Genomic DNA, 22599 nt, shown 5'->3' with positions numbered 1-22599 from the left:
AGAGGCTATTGCATGTTGAATGACCTTGTTGGCAGCATGGAATGCTGAAAAATGTGAAACACTGCCTTTACAACGTCATTCTATAACTTCCACTGCATTTCACAAAAACTAACACTTTTAGGGAACCCCTAATGCTTCAGAAATGGAATGCTAAAACAAAAGGAATCCTACACGATTCGGAAGAGATATTTGGGGAGACGTAAGAATGTTTAGGAAAATACTTCATTGCATTAATGGAAATACAGTGTATGTTGAATATTCTGCAAAGTGGAATGAAGTGATAGGATAGAAGACCAATAAGAAATCTTAACATATTGGAATGAAGAATAAGAGTAGAATACACTACAAGTTTTTGGCTGTGAAGTGAATGTTAAATTTGTGTACGGAGGTTACGGTCAAAGAAGTCAGAGAACATATATGGAAGATATTTTTTTAAAGACTTTTCTCTCCGTTTCAGAAAAGACAAATAAGTTAAATGAAGCCGAATTTGGAGAACGCAGAGATAACAATCGGCTGAAATTTGTGCGAAGAAAATAGACGAGTTTAGGAAAGAATATATTGAACGGCTGGGAACTGAACTGAACTGGCGGCTGGGAAACAGCGAATCAGCGATCAGTTGAATTATCTTCGACTGAGATCGGGCATTTTCGAGTCACAAGGTACCGAACGTTGTTCGAGGGACAAAACAAATGAGCGTTGGGTACACCACATGTTGCCAAACGCACTGTAAAGCGAGAACGAGTCTTCTCGGGCAACGATATTGCCAGCACCATAAATCATCGGGGTGAAATGGAACAACTGCACAGGCGGTCCTGAAGGATGAAGTTTCCGGAAGGACCACACACATATCGAAATGCAGGCGGACACACAGCCATATAAAGACAACTTGCAGAAACAGAAATACGCTTGGCAACGTTGCTTCGGGAGAGCGATGTGATCCCTTCAGCTTTTACTTTGCAACTGAGTTTGTTGACACCCATCGGACCACATGCCCCGAAAATGATTGGGGGACAGGACGCGCCAGAAATAGCCATGAAGGTCAACCGCCAGTTGGAGTTGCGATCAGTATAGTTACGTTACGAGTGTAGTGTGTAAATAGAAGAGTTTAGAAGAAAACTAGTTACGTTACGAGTGTAGTGTGTAAGTAGAAGAGTTTCAGGAAGACTAGTTACGTTACGAGTGTAGAGGGTGCCTGAGCGAACCAGAGACGTGGTGGAAGATGAAAATGAAGAATTTTTGAACTTTTGACTTTCCAAAGTAGATGGGCGCTAAAGATGTTGTAATGAATGAATGAACAGATAGTATTGAAAATGATCAAGTAACGTGAAGAGATGATAGCAAAGGAATTATATGCAAGAGATAACAAATTGGCTGAAACACATAGAACGATTATAAACTAGACCTTAACACCATCCGGGAAGTACCCAATCACTCTGCAATGGTTAAAGCTACAGATGAAAACAAAAATGCAGAAATAGCAATATACACCTACTTACCTTAACACTAGAGGAATAAACAGGTGTGCAGTTGTGATGCCATGAACAAGGAGGGCAGAGTATATAATGGAACAAGGGGGCCAAAAATTCTCAGAAGTTCGAAAGTTAATACAATATTAAATATAATAATGAAGTCATTCATTACAATGTACAAGTCATTGTACATTTATAGTCAACATTTCTTTTTCTAATAAATTGAGACCAGCCGTTTTTTTTGGACACAATTTAGCATTGTACCAAAGAAATTTAAACACGGATATATTACCTTTGTGTATCTACAAGCTAACACATATATAATTTTAAATTAAATAATGTATGTGTATACGCATCCACTACAGTGATAATAACAAGGGGTTGTGCAATACGTACGGAAACAGACATGAAAACAACACTTTTCATGGAACGTTTCTGCACTTACCTTCTCTCTGCTTCCCTTTTTCTGCAGCGAAAAGAAACAGAACATCGATTTATTGCAAAAGCGTGTTTTATGTGCAAAGCATTTACGCCTGAAAACGAAATTGACATCAACTGAGCAGCACACAAGAGCATTGTCTCTTTCGGGTATGTACTATGGACATGTCTGGCTTGGTTCTTACTTCATTTTATGGTCAAATACATTATAGATTCTTCATTGAGCATGCATATCAAACTATATTATTCAGTTTTGTGTATGTTGTGGTTTCTATTTTGCACAATCGTGCTTTTATTTATTACTTTTAATGAAAATTAAAAAGCTCTAATTAAGTTAGTAGAGCGCGAAAATAATTGACTGAATTGAATTAAATTAGGCATTACTAATACATTCGTTGGTACAGATCAGGAACACTTTGTTCGAATTTTAGTCCAGGATTGAAAATGAATCTTTGCGTTTGTTATTCACTATAATACGTGTAAGAACAGGATAATCTCCCTGATAGCCCTGGGTGAAAGGTAATCACATTGTAATTAAAAGGTTCAGGGTTTGATTCGTAATGCACTAGGAGATGCAGCTAAGCGATTCTAGTCTTGGCATAAAGTGAACTCTACAACAAAACTTTACTCGAAATCGGATAAAAAACACTCCTGGAATGCACGTGTTTGAAGAACAGTTTGGGCATCGAGTTCTACTTTTTAAAAAGCGTAAAAACACGAATGATTCTGTTACGAGAGCAAATATTTTTTACAATTTACACGAAATCGAATTGAAAATTATATTGTATTGTAATTCTAATAATTACTTCTTTTTGCTTCCCATGCTTGTCCAAAATACATAATTTTATATCTGATGCAACACAGCAAGCATTTATTTTCGATCCTAGGCACAGAGATAATTTCGTTCGTAATCTTTTGCAACTCTTTAAAAATGGTTTTGCATGTAACTACTGAACTATTAAAGGATAATCATGGTCTTTACTGTCCGCGAATTCCTTGAAAGCCGGTGAATACGTGGGAATTGTTGGCAGAGGAAATGAAACATGGATTTTGCGTCATATTTGGTCATAAAGGGTGGTGCCTTTGATGGAATGCATGGCAATCGACTCACTGGCATAATACTGTACACGTAAAAATATTTAATACAAGCTTTTTAACAGCCATTAACATGTCCACATTACATGCACAATTTTGAATGTGAAATAAAGAACTTCACAAAATATAGCAGCAAAATAAACAAGACAATTTGTGTGTGTGTATAAACATTTGGTCTTGTATTAATTAGACTTTTGACATTTTTCTGCTTTCTTCACATTTTTTTTAGATCATCGTGATACTGTGTGACGATGCACTATTGTTCAAATTATGCTATATCGTTCAACTATTGTGAACAAAACAAGAAAATCTGTCGTAAGTTTAATCAACAAATTCTCAGTAATGTGTATGTGTAAAATATTGTGTTGACACAACTGAACAAGAAAAGCAAAATTCTTTAGTTCATCTTTGAATTTCGATAGTTCAGAAACAAAGAAAAAGACACACTCACATTAAATAGCAACTTATTCCGAAAGTTTGTGTCAGTGACACTAGTCAAGGAAGACATCAAAATACCTCGTGGACACTGATATTGTGTGGGTGTGTGTGTGTGTTCGCTTCATTTACCTAGCTACATGTATTGGATATTAAAACATAGCTGTGAACATAAAACTTTTCATTTGTTCAAATGTCTGTTTAATATTAACCAGAGTAGATAACTTCATAAACTTCTAAAGCCAACAGATCTGTAATCTGCTTCTTCAAGATGTTTGTTTTACGTACACACAGAAAACGAAATGCATCAAATATATTTGATGCACTAGAAACGCATCGATTGTTGTCTGTATGTGTTTTTTTATACCTTTGCCAAGAATCAGATTTACAGTTTAATACATTTTTGTGTATTGTTTGTAAAAGGTAACGCCAAAGAGCATCATATGATACACGTGAGTATTTCAATGTCGAGCTATACTTTAAATGCATCACTTCATGCATTTTTATACACATTCGTGCATCTTTCTTGATGATGAACTTAAACATTTGGTCCGAACTACACACTTTATGCAATATTTTGTTTCAACTGATGCATCTACTTTTCTGTGTGAACAATTGTTGACCAATAAAAACATGATTGTTATTGTGCTTCATCAAGATAGCATACCTTTTTTTTTTTCCAATGTTCCTATTAACTAAAGACAATAACTTTACTGACTAGCATAAATTACAGTTGCTAAATCAATATAGTATTATTGACTAAGAGATATTGCATCTACTACTTAATCATAAGCCACTGTTGATTAACAGAAATTTGCAATTGCAACTCAATGTGCCAATGTTGACTAACATAAATGGCAGCTGCTGCGCCTCAATATATCATTATAAAGTTAAAGAAGCCCAGCCCACATCTTCACAATCTTCACGAAGCGTGAAGAACCGTGTGGGTCATGTGTGGCCACGTGCCTCGTCAAGATTGTGAAGATAAGGTGCGACTGTTTTTAAGTTTGTCTGGAAAAGATACTATTTGTTGATGGATAAATGAGGTGTAGAATTTTGCTTTTCTATCCAGCAACATGCATGATGTTGCCTCGGTGGCTGAGCACGTTAAGTTGTCCGCATTTGGTCTAGCTACACAAGGTCTCGGATATGAGTCCGGAACTAGGCATTATTTGTGAATGTCCCTCCATCCGTTTCTAATCTTCACTTATCCTCATTGCATGATTAGCCAAAAGTGGCAGAAAAGCACCGAAAAAGTAAAGGAAAAAAGTAATACATGATATCAATAGTGTTTGAGTCTTGATGAACACGCAGAACTCTTTTAGCTTCATATTTTAAGTATTTTTAAAGTGGTGTGTACCTCACAATACTTCATACGTCAATAAAAAAAACTCATTCATAAAACTAATATCTATGGATGTATAGTTTTCTTGGTACATTTGTAGTTCACTAAAAAATAGATGCAAGTACATTTCCATGGCCTACGACGCCAGGGGCCCCGAGTTCGAATTTCGGCCTTGGCATGGGTGTTCTTTGTGAGTGTTCCTTCATCATATCATCACTTACCTTCATCGTCGCGATTTCCCAAAATGGACAGAAAAGCGACGTGAAATAAGCTAATTCAATCATACAGTTCCATGGACCCAAAAAGTTTTTAAAGGGAGTGGAAATATAATTGTGAATAACAAAATGGAACTAATTAATTAGGGCTACATTGCTCTCTCTCTCTCTCTCTTTTTTTTTATTAAAGAAATGAATTCGAGAGGTTGGGGCACCTGTGGTTCCACGATTATCACATTTTTCGATTAAGATTTAAGATACCAGATTCATTTGCACGTGGATCCAGTGTGAATTTAATCCAGATTATGTTTTTATTTTCATATCCTTGCTGAAGTAACGAGAGGAAACAATGCTAGAGTATAGATTTAATAGAGGAGAAAAACTCTTTCCCCGATTGGAACTGCATTTGATAGAAGGGTGGGGGAGATTTTCTGACCTTCTCCCCCATTGAATTCGAACACAGGATATCAATATACTTTTGTGCTTTCAGTACAGCATTCTTCCTTTCTTTTTTTTTTACCTGAAGAGAGAAGCGCCTGTGAGCCGCCTTTCTTCCTCCCCTCCTCTTGGAGATATGGGGGTTGTCAGCCCGGATGGTTTTGTTCTTGAGCACTTCCAGTTGCGTGTATAAACGCTTCAACTCAGCCTGAAACAAATGAACATCAATTACAACTTGATCTCGCAGTAGCATGGGCATACCTAGGGGTCTGCTTACAGCCCTCCTTCCCCACTGAAAATAATGTATTATTATTTTCACTTGTTTATCACCCTAATTCCTACATCTGGTTTATATCTCAACATCAACGACGCCAGAAAAAAAACGAGTGAGAAGCAGAAATATTTTCTGCATTTCAGCTATGTATGTCGTCGTAACTTATACTTCTTTTTAATATTTGCAAGCTAACGACGTATATTAATTTTGTTTGAAGTGTGCGCTCCTCTAAAGCAGGACTCTTACGAACACACACTAAGACTAAAATCACTTCAACCACTTCAAAATATCATTAATTTCTTGTTGTTAATTTACAATACTTTATTATACAGTAAGTTGAAATCAATTAATTATTTATACCGAGAATGGTTAATTTCTAATAGAGAAAAACACTGTAAAGAAATTGCGCACGTTCGCTTTAAATACGTATAACAGAACACCGAGCAGATGACACTAATCAATAATGGGAATATTTTATATTTCTTAATTAAGTATAGTGCGCACATTTAAACACATCATCATAACGTCAAATATGTATTTCTCGATATTGATCGTTTTCGATTTCCAAAATTCTTTTTGTCATAATTCAGTCTCATGTATCTCATCATCACGAATAAAGTTGTGGGGGAAAAAAGGAAAGAAGAGACAGTTTGAATCAGCCAGACGCGAGAACCCTAACTGCTCCTCCCCCATCGACCTTTCCCCGCGGTGAGCAGGGAAAAGAGAGATCTATGCGCCGGATGGTCGTAGGAGAAGGAGGAAACTTAGCATTACGCTTATGGAAGCATATTTTTACTTGTTCTATTGGGATACCAAACTTCGATTGCGTAGAAAAACACATTAACGGATAGAGGACACGTGGAAGATTTGATTTGTCATCGGAAAAATCTAAACTCCCATTTGATTAGCCGTAACTTGAAGTTGAAGTTGCCTTTTCCCTCCATGAAGAATGCGTGGGAATCGGAAAATGTATTTATCATATTTTTCAAACATCGTTTCTAGCTTAATAACCAACTTGAAAAATCGCTTTCACTTGCATTATTGGATAATTCAAAATATGAAAAATTACATACGCGTAGAATTCCTTCTAGAGCATTGACGTGAATTTTCGTGTAGTTTTCTTTCACTGTTGTCTAGATATTATCAATAGTTTCGTGATTACGTAAGTCTATTAAACTATTGTTAATATCTAGACAACAGTGAAAGAAAACTACACGAAAATTCACGTCAATGCTCTAGAAGGAATTCTACGCGTATGTAATTTTTCATATTTTGAATTATCCAAGAGGATTTTCGAATGGAGAGGAAAATTTGAAAAAAATCGCCCATTCGAATGTAAAAAGGTCCAGCCGAGCCTTAAGCAAAGTAACCGACATTTTCAGCACTTAAGAAGAATAAGTAAAAGAGGAATAATAACTGTAGCCTACGCATTCTTAATTGCCTACAAATTTTGTTGCGAGCGAAATGAAAAATAAAATTTATAGATCTTTGAAAGGTGACAATAATCTAAATATAACTTTTACTTATGTCAAAGGGGGGGGGGTGGGGAGGCGATTGCCCCCCACACACTTTTTGCCACTTTTGCCCTCCCACTAGGCTAAACCTTATGTACTAAGGGAAAGTAAACTGCCTTTGCCCCCCTAGTTTTGACAACTTGTCCCCTCAGTTTTGGAACCCGATCGCCGCCAGTGTCAAAGGTTTTTTTTTTGTCCCGTTTCCCATTCGGTACTCGGGAAGACCCTCCTCCTCGCCCTGGACTACCGTAGCTAGACTACCCTTTATGTTGCTCCTGTAGGCTAATCGAGCCGAATCACGGCGCAATGTGCCTCCAGCGGGAATTGAATCTGGTACCTCTTGGATACAAGGCGACAGAATTACCACCGCGGCATTGGCGAGGCCCCTGTAATGTATACGGGCGTTTCCAATGCCTCTGTTGCTTGAAGAACAGATTCGTGAAATAATTGAATTCTGAGGTAAAAAAGTTCAAGGAAACTGAAACTTTTGCAGGTGGCAGCACTAACTACCAGGTAATGTTGCACCATCTCGTGATTGTTTGAAGAACTATACTGAATGGCCATGGTGGTTCAGCCGACAATGACGATCCATTTCAGAATCACGAACCACAATCCTTTAGTGGTTTCCACAATTGTATGAAAGATAGGTTTAATTGGACAATCAATTTTTTTTTTCGTAGCACATTCTGGAAACTTCGATATAGCAGGCTAACGAGGACATATAGCCAGAAATGGCACCAGTGTGGACCACGTCTCTCTCGGAAGCCACTCTCAGTTTTAGAAAACATATTTTAAGATTAAAAGAATACTTCAGGAGTTTCACTTAAAAATGCATGAGGAACAATGTCCTTGAAGAACCTTGTCCAAGTTCTACTATTCAGAATTCTTCCTAAGCTCTTTTTTCCCTACATCTATTGAAACTTTGCAATTACTCCCCCAAAAAATGTGACGTTGATACTTTTGATTTTTCACAAAACCTCATTAGAAATATTTTCTATAATTGTCTTATAACTTTTGGAAACATCTCCTCACTCTTTACCACCATGAAACCCTACCTATGAGGTTATCAAATCCCAGGTATGGATACGTGAAAATAGTTTTGGATACACTGTCGTGGAGAAGGGAATACTTTAATTGAACACTGCTACAAAGTAGCAGTATAGTATAACCAAAAGCAAAAGTATAATCAACAAGTAAACTTTTGCATGCAATTCGTTTAATATTTACTTGTGTTCAAATTTGATTATGTTTTCTGTTAATCATTTTTCGCTAATGCTGCATGAATCATATGAAATTTTACCGTTGCTATGGTGATGAAATGTAAAATCAGTGTATGCCTTGGACAATGAATAGAGTCGAGAGTCAACTGCATTTTGCATTGTTTTTTCTTATACCAGGGTTGCCCACAGGGGTGATTATGGTGCAAGCTGCACCATTGAGTTTTTTTGGGGGGGGGATTTTTACCTTCAAATAATATAAAATTCAACATTTATTTATTTTTCCAAAATATAGGTAAAAATTTTACACCTTAAATGCACCATATTTAATCCATTAGATGAAGGCAAGAAAGTGTTTAAGGGTATTATCGAAGGGGGGTATCCAACTCTTACATATTAGACCTTAATTGACACGTGGGTTCTGGGTAGGGATTCTGAATTAAACGCTGGGGGGACAGTATTCAACTCTAGGTCTTAGATTATGGCAGGTATTTTAGTTAGAGGGAGATTGAGCATTAAATTGAAGGGGTACCCAATTCTTGTGTATTACTATTGTCTTAGACTGTTGCGGAAATTCTTGTGTGGAGACTGAGAATTAATTTTTTGGAGGAGGCAATGTCCACTCTTCAATATAAACAGTAAGTCTAAAATTGGCATGGGAATATTGGTGGTAGGATTGAGTATTAAATTTAAAGGGGGAGATAGTAAGCTCTTGATAAAATGTTAAATCTTAGATTGTCAAGGGATTGCTGTAGTGGAGAAAGAGTTCGAACATTAAATTTTGGAGACTATTTAGCGATATGGTATCCTCACGTCTTCGACCCCGAACGTGCCAAAAGAGAAGCTGGAAAAGACTAAATATCTCTGGATCCTAAGAAAGTATTGACACCCCATTAAATTAATGTTCTTTAAACCCTGCAAAAAAAATGGATGTAAAAATGTTCTTGCTCGCTACGCTCGCAATAATGTCTTGCGAGAATGGGTGTTTGGCGCTTTACTGAGGTGAATGTGAAGTTTTATACTATAGCTGCATTACAAGACATAAGCGATATTCTCGATATTCATTAATAGCATCATTTCTTAAAATATAATGCTTAGTGTTGCTATACTGCTTAATTTAAAGCAGGTGCATCATTTGGAACAAAAATATATCGAATCCGCATTTCTAACTTCAAAACTTGTTAAAGTAAAATTTTCACTGAAGATAAAATCCACGTAATTATTGTTATGGGTTACTAAAATAATTATATTTACCCCAAGAAAACGGAGGGATGGGTATGAGTTCTTTGAAAGAGGAACATCGCCCTGAGCTTAAGAATTTCTAGCTAGGTTTCTGTAATGTTTCGTGAAAGAATAATTGAATCGGTCATATGGCTGGAGCATGTTATTTGGATTGCCAAGGTTGAATTTTCAATCTTTATCTTAAGTTGTGTAGCAATTTGTGTTAAATACTAAAATTGTGAGTTTTAAAACCAACTCACAAACACTATTTATATGCATATTTAGCTACATAATTTAATTTACTACGCTTAACTAATCAATGTGCTAGCTTTAAGTTTTTTCGAAAATCGAACAATTAAGAAATATGGACAGTTTAACATGGTATTTCATTCAAATAGACATCAATTACGATTCATCCAAACTATTTTTTTGGGGGGGGGGGGATTTATGATGAACAATTTTAGGGGTGGTCTTGAGTGATGGGCATCCTTGTTTAGGGATGAGGGCCAGATCTAGTATAGTGTTCAGTAAAGATAAGAAAGTAGACACGTAATTAAATATCTACTTTATGGGGATTACGATATGGTTTGAGGGCGCGAATGATATGATTTGTGGGGAACGCATGATGTGATTTGGGGGGGGCGCATGACATGATTTTGGTAGTCTGCGCCATTGGCCTTGGGTGGGGGATGGGCACCCCTGTCTTATACATATAACCCACATCTTTGCTTTCGTGCTTTTAGAAGTATTTATAAAAAATGAACCTATTGGACTGTGATAGAATTTGACTACGAAGTATTCGTTGCAGAAATAGGTTATTGAGAAGGATTAACAAATCCAAGATATAGACAAGTGAAAGTAGTTCTGAATACACTACCTTGGAGAAGGAAACTTTTTAGTGTTTTTTTTATAAAATATTTATTGGTTGTGGACAAAATCCATGCACCAGTTAACAATTTATCAATTGGTATTATATACATGTATGCACATAATATTTACTCACAATTATTCCTTTCATAATAAATAGTTTCCAAGTTTCATTACATTTTTACAGAATTATATTAGACTTATTAAGATATTTTGTAAGAATATAGATTACCGAGGATGAAGGTGAAGTCAGTAAACAAGGCAGTGTCAGTGGCGCTTGATGTCCACTCCTGTACAATTCCTGTAAAAATGGTTCTCTGTAAGTTTCATAAAGTTTGCATTGAAATATAATGTGGTTTGGAGTTGCAGTATATTCATTGCACAAACAAATTGGTGAAGTCACTAAATTCTTCTTGTAAAGGTGAGCTGCGGCGATAGTGTGATTTAACCTGCAGCGCATTATAGTTGTGAGGGAACTCCGGGAGAGTTGAATCTGTTTAAACCAACATTCCTTTGGAATTCTTTCTTGTATAGAATAGTAGGCCTTACCGCATTGAGTGCCAGTATTTGTCCACAAGCGTTGCCAGTCAGTAAATAGTATTTTTCTAGTGTGTGATTCCAAAACTACGGACGGAATCTTTATTAAAAGCGGCCGTTGGATTGTTTGATTCGCTGCATATTTTGCCAAAGTATCTGCTATATTATTCCCTTCTATTAAAGAATGTCCAGGTGTCCAAATAAAGTTGATATCATATCCCAATCTCGTTAATTTCAGTGTGAGTATTCTTATGTTAACAATGTACCATTCCGTATGACATGACCATGATGCAAACTGTAAAGAATTTAGCACAGAGGCTGAATCGGTTGCAATTAGAACTGAATTTAACTTCTTCTTTTTCTGCAGCGTAAATGGACAGATACGATGGCAAAGGAAAAAATTTGAATTCTGCCGAATTATCACAGTAAAATGCTGCTCCTGTTTTTCCAGACGTTGATTTTGAAGCATCTGTATATATGTGATATTCACATTGTAATTTTGAATGTATGTAGTCTTGATATATATTATTTGAAATTGTAGGAATTGTCTTCCTGAAAACTCTACTTGGGTAGGCAGGAAAAATATCCTCATGGGAGATATCATATTAAAGTAGTCTGTCATGAAGCATGGTGCATTAGGTAAACGAATAATATTAGCTTGAAATTTATTAATGTCCTTATAAGCATAATATAGTATAGGTAATCTGGATTTATATTTTGCTGTACGTCTGTTGAGCATCAAAGAGTCTAACAATTGAAGTTTTGGTATGATCGGAGATGTCGTGTTGGCAATTTTCTTAAGTAAAAATTTGCTCGCAAGATATTTAACTCTAAGTTTGTATGGTGGATCTCCCACTTCTACGAAAGTTGCTTGTTTTGGAGTTCCTTTCCAAAGGCCATAAATCCTGGATAAACTGCTATATTGGATAGAAGATAGCGTGTTAAAAGCCCAACTTAGATTATCATTGTACATAAAGGAACCATACTCTAGTCTTGAGTTTAGCATCTGTTTATGGATCTGATGTAATAATTTAGGATCAGCACCCCACTTTTTCTTAACTGTCAACATTTTTATTATGTTAAACACTTGAGATCCCTTACATTGTGCCAGTTCTACTTGTGACTTCCATTTAAGTTTTTCATCTAATATAAGTCCCAAAAATGTATGACTTCTTTGTTGACTAATAGTTTTTCCGTTTATATTTATTGATATGCATGAATGAGATCTCTTCTTATTAAAAACTATCACCGAAGACTTATCTGGATTTACTTCAATTCCATTGATATCACACCATGATGATAATTCATCCAGAGATTTTTGAATTTTTTGAGCCCCTTCTTGAATATTTTTACTACTAGTGTATATAACAATATCATCTGCATATTGTAATAGACGAGTGTGTTGAAGAATTTTTGAGCCTAAATCTGCCGTGTACATATTAAATAGCATGGGACTCAACTTTTTAGTTGAGTACTGCCACGGAAATTATTATAACCAACAAATAAACCTTTTGTAATTAATAGTTGTATACACTGGACCTTGGACACGCTTAATCCATTGTTGAGGAACATTCTTTATTGCAAACAACATATTCAGAGCACATTCAACCATTTTTAGAGCATAGCTGCATCAAGCACAGTTTACTCACCCTGATATCTTCTGGATTCATATCTGTTAGGTTGATCTCCCCCGCGTCCATGTCGCTGTTGAGAGTGACGCCATCTTGAGGCTTGAAAGCGTCCCTCCCCTGCATCTCTTGAGCCAGGTAGTGCTTGGGCTTCGAATCGGGAGCCTGGTGATGGTGGTACCACAGCTGAAACAACAGTTGTCTTTACATCAGAAAACAATAATGGTGATCTACTTCTACTAACCATCATTTTTGTACCACCAGCTGCCTATATATTAAATCGTAACATTGGCGTGCGTACAATCTCTGATTAGGCGGAGACATTTAATGAAAGATTTCGCTCGCAGTTAGAAATGACGAATTGCAATAAAGTATGGATGTTCTGATTTAGCATGCACTGGAGTCTAGCTTCCTTGCCTCCGACAACATCACCAAAAACCTTTCACCTTAGCATGCAGAGAAGACACATAGTTGGATACAGTGTTGCCATCAATTCCCCCTTATCATTTATTATTTTAAGTGTTGTAAATTAACTGTTTATAACGTTACTTCTATTGCAAAAAAGTAACCCTGTTACAGTTTCTTACTTTTAAAAGTAACTAGTTTAGAATTCATCAAGAAAGAACTGTTACTTGTAATTGCATTACTACTCATACAGCACAAATCTCCAAGGGATATCCATAAGATATCCACAAATGTCCAGATCAGATCCATTGAAATTGTGGATAACCTTTAAATGTCCATGGAATATCCAGTTCTGGATATCCATTGGACATCCACGGGATATCCCGTCCTTGATATCTCTCGCCCTGGATATCCAGAGGATACCCCGCGTTATTCAATAACTGACCTGACCGGGCTTCAATCCCGGCCTGGCCATAGGTGTTCTTTGTTCATCATATCATCACTCATCCTCATCTTCGCGATTAGCCAAAAGTGACAGAAAAGCGAAGTAAAATTAAGCAAATCAATCAACACCGACACACACACACACACGGCTATGAAAATCGCTTACCTTTGGCAGAAATATGAGCAGCAGGACGAAGGTGCAGGTGAGCTGGCTGCGTCCGAAGTACACGAGGAACATGTAGTCGGGATGCAGCGAGGACCAGAAGATGACCCGGAGGATGTAGAAGGCGCCGCTCACCAGCAGCTCCACCACGAGGGCCAGGCAGAGGAAGCGCCTCTCCTGGAACTGGCTGGTGGCATTCCTGCACATGAAGCTGAGCCGGAGCCCGAAGAGGATGATCAGGATCTCCCCTGAAAGGAAAACCAGGAAGTTAGGCATTTCTGATAACACGAACGTGACCCTCCCGACTTCTAAATATTATCTTTTAGTTCAAGAAACAGACAGTGGACCGATGGCTTATCACTCTCCAAAAGAAAGTGAAATTTTAATATTCCAACATTAAAGCACAATTAATGTAATAATTTTAACGTAATAAGATATGCACTTGTTGCGATTTCACTATATATGGCAACAGCCTTTGCTCGGCATTCTAGCTTTCACTGCGCACGCACAGAGCCTATTTGTGGGAGAAACCAACTAAAGAAAGTCAGATACACATTGCACAATGGCTCGGATTCAACTTTAAATTGAGATGTAGTTCCGATTAGCTTATTTGAGCATAAACGGTCATACACGGAACACTTTTACTCAATTAAGGAAGCATAGCAAAATTTTAATTCAAAGAGACTATAATAAATACATTCAAACTGTGACGGAAAGTGCTGCTAAAAACACCAAAATGTTCTGGACGCTAATTAACTCACGCCGACAACACGTATTCCCGTTCAAGTCTCCTGAAACGGTAAGTCTGCTACAAAGGATGAGCGCACATCACTTTTTAACTCGTATTTTCACAACAACTTTACAAATAATACCGCTACCGCACTGCCTGAAGTCAAGTCCATCATTCCTTATACACTCTCTCAAATTAACTCCACGAATTATTAAAATATCTTTCATGTTCTAAAGCTAACGCTCCTAATAATATCCCTGGCATATTTCTACAACGATTATCCCATATTCTATCCAAACGCATTAGCATAATCTTTAACAAATGTTTTTCCGAGGGTATGTTTCCTCTTGCATGGAAGCAAGCAAATATAATTCCTGTACTCAAGCACGGAAACAAAAGTCACGTTACTTCTTATCGCCCGATTTCCTTACTTCGTGCACTTGCACTACTAGCCGAAAAAATAATTTCCAATCGTACCCTTGCGCATGCTACTCCGTTCATCTCCCCCACTCAACACGGTTTTCCTCCTCATGCTTCATGTGACACAAACCTTGCTTGTTTGCTCACCAACTTGGTTAACTGCCTGAGTGCCAAGCAAGACATGGATGTCGTTTACTTAGATTTTTCTAAAGCCTTTGACTCTGACCCTCATACACAACTCGTCCATAAACTTTCAAACAGATTCAACATTCACGGACCTCTTCTTAAATTATCTTACTTGCACGATAGAAAGCAAAAGGTTATCATATCTGGCTGTTCTTCATCATGGCTCCCTGTAGTTACCGATGTGCCTCAAGGAACTTCTCTAGGGACCCTGTGTTTCATCTTTTCATGGACGATATTCATGAATTGTATTTCTCCCGAATGCTCAATATTATTGTATGCTTATGACTGTAAGTTATTTAGAAACATCGCTTCAGTTCAAGACACATGTTCCATGCAAGACAATCTCAAACACTTTGAACGCTGGTGCCGAGACTGGAATCTTAAAATAAATCCAGAGAAATCTGTTGTTATGACGTTTACTCTCAAATCCAATTTTACAGCACCATCCTATAGATTATGCAACAAAATTATCCCGTTCGTAGAACAGCACAAAGATCTTGGAGTCACTTTCGACAGCAACTCACTTTCAGCCACCTATAGATAGTACATAACTTCTAGAGTCATGAAAACCCTTTTGCTCAGGCACGTATCCAGGAATTCCTTTCGGGGGGGGGGGGGCTCAACACCATTTTTTAAGGGGTATAGTAGAACCTCACAATTGTATATTTAAGACCAGTGGTGACAATTGGGTTCCAAAACGGATGGGAGGGGCGGTGCAAAGAAAGTTTACTTTCTCTTGGTAGACAAGGCTTAACATTAAGAGGCCATTACACACTTACAGAAAAAAACCTATTTCCCTTATCTATGGCAACCAGAGCTTTAATATGTTGAGGCAAAAAAATGGGAAGCAACTATCCCCATCGTCGCCACTGTAAGGCTGTCATTTTAATCAGAACGTGAAATCGGAACATTTTTTACCACTCGTCTCCTCTGTTTCCATGCATTAACGTTGTGTGCCGGAACCATATCAGTATGCGTGTTTGTCCATTTCTTCTCATCAGGCATAAAAACATCTATGGTGTCTTTGAGTGTTTTTACGAAGCTGTTACACATGCACGAGATGGACAATCCCCTCGACAACGCGAGATTCAAATTGTGGGCTGGGAACTGGACGCCGACAATTCTCGAATATTTCTCTCTGATTCGAGCCTGAACACCACTAACGTGTCTTGTCCTTCCATGTTTGCAGCGCTTATAAAAACGAAACCCACCAAATTGTTCAGTTTCAGACCTTAGCACTCACAAGTGTTCAAAAATGCCTGTCACAGCTTCCGCTGTCTTGTCATATATCGGCACGATACAAAGGAAGTCTTATCGAATACGGCTGGGTCACGAAACGATTAATGCACAATGAAAACCCTTCCGTTCCCAACACATCTAATGTTTCGTCTCCCAGTATGATCAAATGCTTACTCATTTATCTCCAGTGACGTGCCCAAGGGAGGGTTGGTGAGGTCATAACCAAATTTGAAACAGTATTCCTTTTTTTATATATATAAAAAAAGAACGTCAAAGACAGGAAAGAAATGACAAAATCAGGACTGACCACCAAAAATAGTAGGTATGCGTAACCCCTCTCCCTTCCGAAAATCCTGGGCATGCCACTCTTTATCTCGGACACATTTTTTTAAAATCAACTCACCAAAAGTTTTTCTTTCCGTATTGGAGATTAAAGTAAGATGCGTTCTTCCTGCAGGTTTGGATATGATCCTTTAGGGTGCTGTCGTCTGCCTGCCTTCACACCTAACCTTAACAAGGCATTAATTTTCCATCCTTGTGACTTGGATTTTCAAGACTTAGGAAGGTTTCAGACCGAAGGACACGCGATACATGTCGATTGGAATGGGCCAATCAACATCAACGTTTCACACCGTAGCGACACAAAAGGCTGCACAAACCTAATTTCGACTTGTGAAATCCTCAGGTGGCACGGTGTGAAATCTCTCTTATTAGGCTACTGTCATTCTCACCTCGAAGTAGTAGCTCTTGTTGACCACAGAAGAAAATAATTATCCTCAACCGGTGGGTATGCTCCTCAGTTTTCTTCTCTCTCCTTTTTTTCTGTGCTTGTTCACTATACAGGCAACACCCTACGGTTTAATATACACATGTAAACATTTTAACGAAAAATCGATTGAAGTCAAGGATGGCTAGGTTTCTTAGTTGGTAGAGCCCTGATTCGGGTTCTGGTAGAGCCTGCAATTTCCGCCTAAAATGTCTACATATGCAACATCTTCTTGCTTTCTCTTCTGGACATTCATAAAATTTTCGTCTGACTCTTTATTGTAGTTAAGTGTTTGAATGTGTTTCGAACCCAGTAGGCTTAAACAAAAGTATTTTTTATACCATGAAATTCTCTGACTGTATATACGAAATTTAGTTTTGGCAAAACTAAATCATCACTCAAAACTTTGATTTTCAGTTGATCTTTGCAGCTTATTTCCGTTTTAATAGACCACTCCAATATCCGGTACTGCTGAAATATTCACGAGAGAGAGAGAGAGAGGGGGGGGGGGGGGGGACCTTGATCTCTTCGGCCCTCGACCCGAACTAGCACTACACTGAGGCCCCCGAAGTTCTGCTGTTGTCAATGTTTTCATTTTCGAATCACTATATTTTATAAAGCAACCAGAGGACGCTGACTGATCACTAACCGACTGTATGAATTGTCACACTTACCTCTGAAATCTCATTAACCGATTCTTTGTACAGATCAACCGAAAAATTGAATCCGCTTATTTATATCCTCATTATATTCTAGAACGTTCCGCAGATAAAACGATTCGTTAATATTGCCAGATTGACTCCTTCTCTCATTCAAGAACGTACCCTCTCCCGCCTTCCAGATATTAGAAATGACAACGAATCGCCCTACATGTGGCGCTACCTTTGTTGTGCAGCTTCCAAATGCTGACAAGTCTCTACATAGTGCTCAAGTGCGCTGCGACAACACCGAAAGCGCAAGAAAAGTTTATGTGCAATATCATCAACAACAGGGTTATAGAACATTCCCCGTCTTGTCTCGATAATTGTCTATCTCCTTAAATCATCGTCACATTATTCAAAAAGCTAAAAACCTAATTTTATCTAGTGTAAAAAAAAAAATTCCTGGGGGGGCTCGAGCCACCTCAACCCCACCTTGGATACGTGCTATTAACAATAACAGGGTTATAGAACATTCTCCGTCTTGTCTCGATAATTATTTCTCCCAAATTATCATCACATTATTCAAGAAGCCAAAATCCTAATTTTATCTAGTGTAAACAGAAAAATTTCTTTAAGGGGGGCTCGAGCCTCCTGATTCCTACCTTGGATACGTGCTATTAAAAATAATATGGTTATAGAACACTCTCCGCCTTGTCTCGATAATTATTTCTCTCAGATTTATAAATCAATTATCTTCACATTATTCAAGACGCCAAAAATCTAATTTTAGCTAGTGTAAATTTAAAAATTTTCTGAGGCGGGGGGGCTGGAGCCACCTCATCCTCACCTTGGATACGTGCTATTAACAACAACAGGGATATAAAACATTCTCCGTCTTGCCTCGATAATTATTTCTCTTCTTAAATTATTTTCACATTATTCAAGAAGCCAAAAACATAATTTTATCTAACGTTAACTGAAACATTTCCTCGAGAGAGGGTCGAGCCCCCTGTGCCCCATCTTGGATACGTGCTATTATCAATAACAGGCTTACGGAACATTCTCCGTCTTGCCTTGATAATTATTTCTCTCCTTAAATTATTGTCACATTATTTTATTTCACACCACAAGAAACAAAAAAAAACTCATTTTATCTAGTGTAAACCTAATACTTTCGGGGGGGCTCGAGCCCCCTAAGCCCCCCTCTGGATACGAGCATGCTTGGGCTAATTTACAGATTTACAGATATCACACATGCTTCTGCCCTACTTTACAACGTTTGTACCTATTCTTGAATATGGTTCCTGTATTTGGTCAATGTCCTGTGATAGCAATATAAAGAGAACGAACAAAGTGGTAAATTTTTTTATCAGAATAGTCAGACACAGATGTCCATCCCTTGCAAACTTTTCCAAGCATGAAATTGTATCCACTCTTCAAATTCACGATCTATCCCTTCGCCGCCAAGTTTCAGATCTAACATTTCTTTTCAGAATCATGAATGGACAAGTTTTCGCTAATTAACTTTTGCCACATCTTCACATACGGATCCCACGTACCAACAGCAAATGTAACAACTTCTTGTACAGTGTCTCTCAAAAGTTTTAGAACAACGACATTTTAAACTAGTCGACCCAATTTACACAAGGCGTTGGTGGGTTGCGTGTAGAGTTAGGCTCAATTTCAGGGTTGCCACATGCACAATGGATATTTATAAAATACGCGAAAGGAATAAAAACAAGTAATATTGTATAAAATTATTAAAAATATCACTATTATATCGCAAGTGACAAAATTCTTTCTGGAAAAAAAAAAGTTTTTTAGTATTTCATCGCTGATGAGTCTACAGAAAGGAAAAGAGGTGAGAGAAAACGAAAGGTGACAAAGGAGAGGAGAAAGAGAAAGTGAAAGGAGAAGAGGAAAAGTAGAGGAGAGAAGAAAGAGAGGATAGACGAGGAGAGGAGATGTAGTGAGGAGAATGGAAAAAGATTGTAGGAGAGATGAGGAAAATGTAGCAAAGAAGAGAGAAGAGGAGACGAGAGGAGGGGAGTGGAGAGTAAAGTAAAGGAGAGAAAAAGAGAAGAACGAAAAGAAGAGGAGAAGAGTGCAGTGGAGTCGGAAATCTAAGACAGGAGATACGAGGAGTGGAGATGAGTGTGATGGAGATAAGATGCGAGAAAAGTAGGGAAGGCGGTATGTGATAAAAGTAGAGCGAGCAGAAGGAGGGGAGAGGAGAAGGAGAAGAGAAGAACAGAAGGGACTGAAGAGAAGCGGTAGTTGCAGAAAATATCGTCTCAGCGTCAAGAATTGAAGCATTGGTCAAATCGACATGAAACATTCAATATAATTTTGAAATGTATTGGAGAATGTATTAGATCGGTTCGAAATGCCTTTTGGCTTAGTTCAGAGCAAGGTAAAATCTTCCATGTAAGATCTTTGATTTTACCTGCGATTATACCACTAAAAGCATGAATGTAATTTGAATATTTATAAGAATTATCCAATTTTTGTCCACTTCTCGGTTCGTTGAAATGGAGATTTTGTAATTTAATATTTCCCCTCCCCCCCCATCGTTAATTCCAAACTGAATCATTCCGTTTCACACGGCGTGGACAATGAACACAATGGGATAGGTCTAAAACTTACGAAAATTTTCTGCCACCGGAAGGGTTTGAACCTACGACCATCAGATTGACAGTCCTGAACGGTAAACACTACCCTACAAGCTTTCGGTCCTGAAAGTAAGTAGAAGGAGCTGACCAATGTGAAATGTAGATGCAACTCTCCTCCTACATGTAATGTGCAAACAATACTTGTTTGTAACAAAGAAAACGAAGGTAGTACGACTCGGCGAAAACATTTAATGGAGAATTGCACATGATGAAAACTTTTCATTCGATATTTGCGGAGGTATCCTTGCATTGAATTCGAGTGGGAAAAGGGGTAAAATTAGTATGTCCTGAATTGCCACAAATATAAATAGTTAATTCTTTAATATTTGTCAATGTCTTTGAAGCAGTACACAATTATCGTTAGAGTATCATAATTCACGATCTTATACATGAAAATATCCTTTTGAATGTGTGTCAATTCATTTATTTGTTGTTTATTTTTTATAAATTCCATATGCAGAACAATGTAGCCACTATACACTGCTATTACAAATAATGTTACCATGCTCTTGTTTATAATAAAAGGAGAATTAAAAAAAGAACACCTAGTATTGAGGATAGAACCTGGGACCGCAATCAATTCTTTCAAGAATTCTAACCAATACACTACGCCCTTTGTTTCCCTTGGAGCAACAGTTCTTAATTATTGTGTCGCGTCAATATTGTAAACGTTATCCTGCAAAAGAAGTTCAATACTCTGATATAGCTCTGTACTTCTAGAATTACTCTATACACATGCATTTGAAATTTATCTCTGAATTTATTTCTTCGTTGTTAGTATATCTAAGGTTGTGAATATTCTTTATTTGTAATTTTATAACGGTTACATGAACATCTACGAAATAGTTCCTTATAATAACCTCGGGTTGACCAAGTTGCCAATATAAACAAAATACACATTGTTTTCGAGCTTACATTGTTGAAAAGGAGCGGATACACATATTACTATCCCAATACTTATTGAATAAGATTTATTGTTTGTCAGAAATTATGATTTAAACTATTGCATGTTGAGCTAGTGCCCACCTAGCTGCCTCTGATGAAATCTATCATTCTTCAGATTCTCTTTCAAATTCGACTCTGGTCACTTGTAACTTGCTGAGTGCAGACACTGTGCATAGACGCACAGTGTTTTGCGATAAGAAGCGGCCTTGAATAGCGTGAGTGAGTCACTTTGAATGCGAGGAAGCTACGCTACCAAGCTTGTCTGCCTTTGAAAACCAAGTCATTTTTTTCACCGTTTCCGAACGCGATTGCTATTGTAGAAGTATATATTTTCTCAAAAGAGCATAAAGGAAATTTGACCAATATTCTTCCGTCGTTTAAAACCAAATATTATCTATTAAACAACAAGTATTGTTTGCACATTACATGTAGGAGGAGAGTTGCATCTACATTTCACATTGGTCAGCTCCTTCTACTTACTTTCAGGAGCGAAAGCTTGTAGGGTAGTGTTTACCGTTCAGGACTGTCAATCTGATGGTCGTAGGTTCAAACCCTTCCGGTGGCAGAAAATTTTCGTAAGTTTTAGACCTATCCCATTGTGTTCATTGTCCACGCCGTGTGAAACGGAATGATTCAGTTTGGAATTAACGATGGGGGGGGGGGAGGGGAAATATTAAATTACAAAATCTCCATTTCAACGAACCGAGAAGTGGACAAAAATTGGATAATTCTTATAAATATTCAAATTACATTCATGCTTTTAGTGGTATAATCGCAGGTAAAATCAAAGATCTTACATGGAAGATTTTACCTTGCTCTGAACTAAGCCAAAAGGCATTTCGAACCGATCTAATACATTCTCCAATACATTTCAAAATTATATTGAATGTTTCATGTCGATTTGACCAATGCTTCAATTCTTGACGCTGAGACGATATTTTCTGCAACTACCGCTTCTCTTCAGTCCCTTCTGTTCTTCTCTTCTCCTTCTCCTCTCCCCTCCTTCTGCTCGCTCTACTTTTATCACATACCGCCTTCCCTACTTTTCTCGCATCTTATCTCCATCACACTCATCTCCACTCCTCGTATCTCCTGTCTTAGATTTCCGACTCCACTGCACTCTTCTCCTCTTCTTTTCGTTCTTCTCTTTTTCTCTCCTTTACTTTACTCTCCACTCCCCTCCTCTCGTCTCCTCTTCTCTCTTCTTTGCTACATTTTCCTCATCTCTCCTACAATCTTTTTCCATTCTCCTCACTACATCTCCTCTCCTCGTCTATCCTCTCTTTCTTCTCTCC

General features: G+C 37.7%; 1 protein-coding gene across 2 annotated transcripts in view; it reads right to left on the bottom strand.

Moving 5' to 3' along the window:
- smog (G-protein coupled receptor 158 smog) overlaps nt 1-22599 on the bottom strand; it is a 154061-nt gene that overhangs the window by 6920 nt on the left and 124542 nt on the right. The window contains exons 9-12 of one of the 2 annotated variants that reach the window (XM_083139145.1): nt 13709-13953; nt 12715-12879; nt 5518-5643; nt 1915-1935 (exon numbers count right to left, since the gene is read on the bottom strand). In XM_083139145.1, coding sequence (XP_082995271.1) covers nt 1915-1935; nt 5518-5643; nt 12715-12879; nt 13709-13953 — 557 coding nt within the window. The remainder of the gene's footprint in view (nt 1-1914; nt 1936-5517; nt 5644-12714; nt 12880-13708; nt 13954-22599) is intronic. The other variant, XM_083139146.1, reaches the window with a different exon arrangement.

This window comes from Lepisma saccharinum, chromosome 17 (genome assembly GCF_977018435.1).
Source record: "Lepisma saccharinum chromosome 17, izLepSacc3.1, whole genome shotgun sequence".
In the NCBI taxonomy this organism is placed as follows: Eukaryota; Metazoa; Arthropoda; class Insecta; order Zygentoma; family Lepismatidae; genus Lepisma; species Lepisma saccharinum.
This window is presented reverse-complemented; position numbering and strand designations above follow the sequence as displayed.